At 38.8% G+C, this 5,349-nt stretch overlaps 1 protein-coding gene across 2 annotated transcripts; it reads left to right on the top strand.

Moving 5' to 3' along the window:
* On the top strand, positions 1–2,706 carry LOC106527922 (RNA-binding protein 4B). 2 transcript variants are annotated; one of them, XM_014022941.1, is made up of 4 exons: positions 1–113; positions 602–1,020; positions 1,103–1,750; positions 2,063–2,706. In XM_014022941.1, exons 2-3 carry the CDS (start codon positions 612–614, stop codon positions 1,726–1,728), a joined length of 1,035 nt encoding a protein of 344 aa, XP_013878395.1. In that variant the 5' UTR covers positions 1–113; positions 602–611; the 3' UTR covers positions 1,729–1,750; positions 2,063–2,706. The 2 variants fall into 2 exon arrangements, with proteins under 2 accessions (XP_013878395.1, XP_013878397.1); XM_014022943.1 differs by having other exon boundaries at positions 17–113; positions 1,103–1,270.
* Positions 2,707–5,349: the final 2,643 nt, after the last annotated feature.

Genomic DNA, 5,349 nt, shown 5'->3' on the forward strand with positions numbered 1-5,349 from the left:
CTGTAGGAGTCACTGAACCGGAAATGCTGGACGACTGACGGAGCTTATCGTAGGGAAAGCTCTGTAAAGGATTGCATCAGTTATCGGACGGATCGTTCGCGYCGTGTCATCACGTAAGCAAATGTTTTATTATAATACTTGCATTTTTTATAGTCAAGAAAATTGACTTTGCTTTAGCTTTGTAAATATTTGGCTTTTCATCGACCCGTTTTACGAAATGGGGGTTGAACCTGTTCGACGTTTACGTCAGCGTGGCCTGGAAATCGAGCTAAATCCAAGCAGTGGGCCAGAATAAAAACACATTATTATATTCCTTTGAACCATTACTTATAATTTATTTTAACCGGTTCACATGAAGGTTCTTTAAAGACTTAGTTCGGCTGGTTTATTTTGAGACAGKTTATAGTATTTAATTGGTAAAGTAAAGGGTATTGTACATTAGCATTAGCAGCTAACTGTGAGCAAAATACCTTTACTCAGTTTTTTTCTTGACTGTGTTCCTCTGTTTATCTGTGTAATGCGAAGACTAATTTGACCAAGTCTTTGGAATTTTAAATGACTGATAATGGTTAATGTCTTTTTTTGTGTTGCTTCATTGCAGATTTGTAACAATGGTGAAGATTTTTGTGGGAAATTTGCCTCAAGAGGCGACCGAGGATGAAATCCGAGGGCTTTTTGCAGAGTATGGTACAATCACTGAATGTGCTATTGTGAAAAACTTTGCTTTTGTCCACATGGACGATCGCAAGGCTGCCACCAAAGCCATCCGGAGTCTTCACCTGCACATGCTTCACGGCACGCCGATCAACGTAGAGGCCAGCCATGGCAAGAACCAAGGTCCAGTCAAGCTTCATATTGCGAATGTAGAGAAGGGATGTGATGAGGAGCTCCGCACTCTCTTTGAGGAGTACGGTACAGTCACAGAGTGTGCTATTGTTAAGAATTTTGCCTTCGTTCACATGCCYAACTATGACGAAGCCATGGATGCCATGAAGGGACTGGATAACACAGAGTTTCAAGGTAAGGGAGCGTCGGTATGGTTAAGATGATGACAGCAGTAAACTGCATCACCTTCATTTTTTATGTTTGCTTTTGTTTCCAGACAAACGCATTCATGTTCAGATTTCAAAGAGTCGTCCCAGATATGAAGAACTTGAAGAATACCCACCTCCTCCACCAGACCGAGGCGGCTACTGGCCTCCACGGTATCCAGGAGAGCGGCCTGAGCCTCCACCGCCCAGCTACATGAGGGGCCGCATTATGCCCCCAGGTTATCCCGCTCCTCCCCCTCTGCCACCCCCTCTCCCCAGACGAGCTGTTTATCCAGTGTCTCCCTATGAGAGTGACAGGGACAGGTACAGCGTGGTAGATTACTACGAGAAGTATAGGGCCCGTCCGTATGCTGTCTCTCCTTATGAGACCCAGCGTACCGGTATCCCACCTCCTCCGCCTCCCCCGTCAACCGTCGCCCGAGACCGTCCACTGAGCTCGTCGCTTGACCCATACGAGCGTCGGCCCCTTCCACCACCACCACCGCCGCCCCCTCACCCGTCATCGTACTACGCCCGAGATCGCAGCCCCATCAGGAGGGTGCCTAGCACACCTTTGCCCCCTCCCAGTAACGGCTACTCTTACGAGCGATCTGCATATGGAGTTCCACGTGCGAGGGACCCCTACGCAGACAGGCTGCCTCCGCCTCCGCCACCACCTCCACGCTACGCTTATTAAAGTGAAACGTCGACTTTTAAAGGTGAGAATAGATTTGAGGTCAAATTATTTTAATACCCTTTGGTCAAACTGCACTTCGTTCCTCCAAAGGCAGAGGCAGCTGGTGAACTGTCGCACACGCTTTAGCGTTTGAGCATAATAGGGTTTGAAAAAAAAGTGCGTTTTTTAAGCTGTATCCTCGTATTTTCTAACAATGAAGTTATTAAGTTCGTTAGCGATTAAATCTGTGAAAGATGGGCCTCTGTCAGAAACATGGGTAAAACAAACGATGGAACAACGTGCTGTTTATTCCCAGATACAAGTAGTTTATGTGTGTTATTTGCTCTTTTTCCAGGAACGTTGTCTGATGCGTCGTCGCCTGCCGCCTTCGGATGCACGTGACTCTACTTCCTGTTTGTGACTGAGCGCGTTACGTTTCTCTGCGACGCTCACAAGAAGAACTGATTTCTCGACGTCCCTGTCGGTTAATTTGTTTTTATGTAGGAGTCGTTTTACTCCCACCCACTCATTGTTTTTGTGTGTAATTACTGTTGTATTTTTACTGTATTTTTATTGGTTGACGTCTCGATCGGGCAGAACCTATTTCAGTTATTTCGCTTGCTTAACACTAGTGTTGTGTGTAGATATTAGCACCAATTTAAAGACGGAACTTGATTTTTGTACACGACCTAACATGCACGTTGGTTCCATCATGTAAGTTTTCCTTAAAAATTCTAAACCTCTGTGGCGTTGCTGTGGAAATGTAAGATGTAGAAGTTAGAAAAGTAAATGTAAGTGTTAATTGGATACTGTACACGTTGCGTCAACAATGTGTATTGTTAAAACAAAACCAAAACGCGTTTGTGTAGTTTCCAAATGTAGTCAAAGATGCTCAGCTCTTAAGTCCTCTGTTACTGTTATCATTTGAAATGCATCAAATACAGTTTTAGGATTTCCTTTTTCTTGATAAAATAAATGGCAGGCTTCCCAAAATCGTCATGCTGATTTCCCACAAGCTTTTATCACTCAAAAGTGAGCACCTTTGTCCGTGCCAAATTTGGGAAGTAATGCACATCGGAGGAGAAAAAGAGAAAATGCATCACACTCCAGCTGTCTTCAGCAGTCGTAGATTTCATAACGAAATCTTTTATATTTGGGTAGGAGTGACGTCGAAGGCTGAAGACCTTTTCACTCTGCAGGTAAGTCAAGGAATTGTTGAAACTAGAGATCAACCATTAATTTGACAATTTACTGCTTTTTATGCAATCTTAAGCACAAAGGTTACTGTAACCCACCAGTTTATTCAGCCATCAGTCTGTTTTTCTGAATGTAACACTACACAGATGGGTGACAAAAAAAACAAAAAAAAAAACGCTAGACACAAATGTCCTGATTTTACAAGTTCTATATGTTTGTGCGGACTAGGGCTGCACAATATATCCAAAATTTATCATCWTCATGAAAACACCATGTGCAATCGGCATATTGCAAAAAACTGCAATAAATGATTGAGTTTTATTACTCAGATGGAAGCTTGAAGTATTTCACTAATCAAATGGAGCCCTTCATKTATTTGTCCAATTGGATAGATCTCTTCTATTTTTAAATTCATGCTGGAATGGAAATGATTAGGGTTTTTTTTTTTCCCTCTGAACCAGAACAGAAAGACATCAACTCTACATACTTATTCATTTATGGCAAGTCATATTGCAATAGTAACCTTTGTTATTGAACACTGCAGGTTTCACTAATAACGTGCAGACCTAGTGCAGACTACTTTACAAAACAGTCGATTTAAATCAGGTGATTTTTTTTAAAATTTTAGCTTAAAAGAGATGCTTGAGTAACAAAAGTAGATGTAACTGGTCCATACATCCTTTTCTGACTGGCATACCAAGTGCTCTTCTAGCATTAACCCTCCTGCTGTCTTTAGGTTAAAATGACCAACAAGGCCTCRGTCTTGAAGCTGAAATTGGAGTTATGTAACTAGTATCTAATTTATGATCTCTCGTTTGAATAAATTTAGCACAAAACAAACTGATTTGTTGTATTTAAAAAAAGGATGAAAACATCTTTGCCTCATATGTTACTGTGTACTTATACATAAATCTATTATAGACCATGTATTAAAGCTAAATTAATTGTGGTTAAAAAAAAAGAGGAAAGAAGCTAATTCAGTTCCCACGGGTCCTTGAAATCCTTAAGTTTGTGAATTTGAAAAAATATATATTTCAAGGCCCTGGAAAGTTTGTAAAACARCCAAAAAATTACACTTTTCCTTGAAAGTCCTTGAATGTTTTTGGGGGATTGAAATTTTCTATTCACAAAACTGATTTTCATCATCTTTAAAAAAATATCAAATTAAATAAAAAAAACATACATTTGTTGCAGTGGATAACAGGATTACGGTAAACTGACATTGTTTTTGACTCAACAACTTCTATGTTGTTCAGTTTTTAAACCTGTTTATTGGTAACATTCTGCGGTAGCATTAGGTAATTGCTGTTGCACATGGTTCTTTAATTTGAGGAAATTGGAACTGGAAAGTCCTTGAAAGGCCCTTGAATTTGATGTTGACCAAGGTGTGGGAACCCTGCTTCAAATCAGAGAGGTATACACAAGTTCAGTAAAGCACGGCATACTTTTTTTAGCCAGGTGTGACAAAACTAAAAACTATAGGTACTAAAACATTTTTTAAGTTGCTTTAGTTTATGTGCACATAGAAAAAGAGTGTTCCAGATGTTTGATGCTTTTTTTTTTTCACTGTGAAGAAAAAAGCTTAAATGTCATAGCTGGAAAATATTAATAGTCCTTGTGTTGCTGAAAGCTGCTGCTGATAAGGTTGGTACAAAAAAAAAGTAAAACTTATTTCCAGACTCAAAAGATTTACGTAGCTCTGACACTGTCCCATAACATTCAAATCACATCAGCAATGAAATCAGTGATGTTCTATATGAAATATTCCCTTATTTACAGAGATACAATCAGTTTATTCAAGGTCTTGGCAAATTCAGAAAACGTGAAGTGTTTCCAATAGGCCTATAGTCCATTGTACACAACAAGGTTTCACAATCATGTTAACATTTTGGTCACATCTTGTCATAAACCTATTGCACAAATTCTAAAATACATAAAATGGTAATTATTTTACTTTATAAAATCCAGCATTACAGGAGCTTATCTCTTGTAATAACTTATCATTTACATGTTTTAAGTCTTAATCTGTTTAACAGATTGAGGATGAGACTTGAGTCAGTTTGTTATTTTGTGATCTAGTAACATCACACTATTAATATACCCTTCATTTTGAAAATCCTGTAACATCAGCTTTTCAGGAGGTGATCCATTTAAATCTAAGATTTGTTTTGGATTTTCTCATTTGGGCATTCCTAAAAAGTACAGGTCCTTCTAAAAAAATTAGCATATTGTGATTAAAGTTCATTATTTTCTGTAATGTACTGATAAACATTAAACTTTCTTATATTTTAGATTCATTGCACACCAACTGAAGTAGTTTAAGCCTTTTCTTGTTTTAATATTGATGATTTTGGCAAAAAAGTAAAGAAAAATCAAAAATCCCTATCTCAAAAAATTAGCATATCATGAAAAGGTTCTGTAAACGACTTATTAACCTAATCATCT

This window comes from Austrofundulus limnaeus, unplaced genomic scaffold, assembly GCF_001266775.1.
Source record: "Austrofundulus limnaeus strain Quisiro unplaced genomic scaffold, Austrofundulus_limnaeus-1.0 Scaffold350, whole genome shotgun sequence".
NCBI classification, from domain to species: domain Eukaryota; kingdom Metazoa; phylum Chordata; class Actinopteri; order Cyprinodontiformes; family Rivulidae; genus Austrofundulus; species Austrofundulus limnaeus.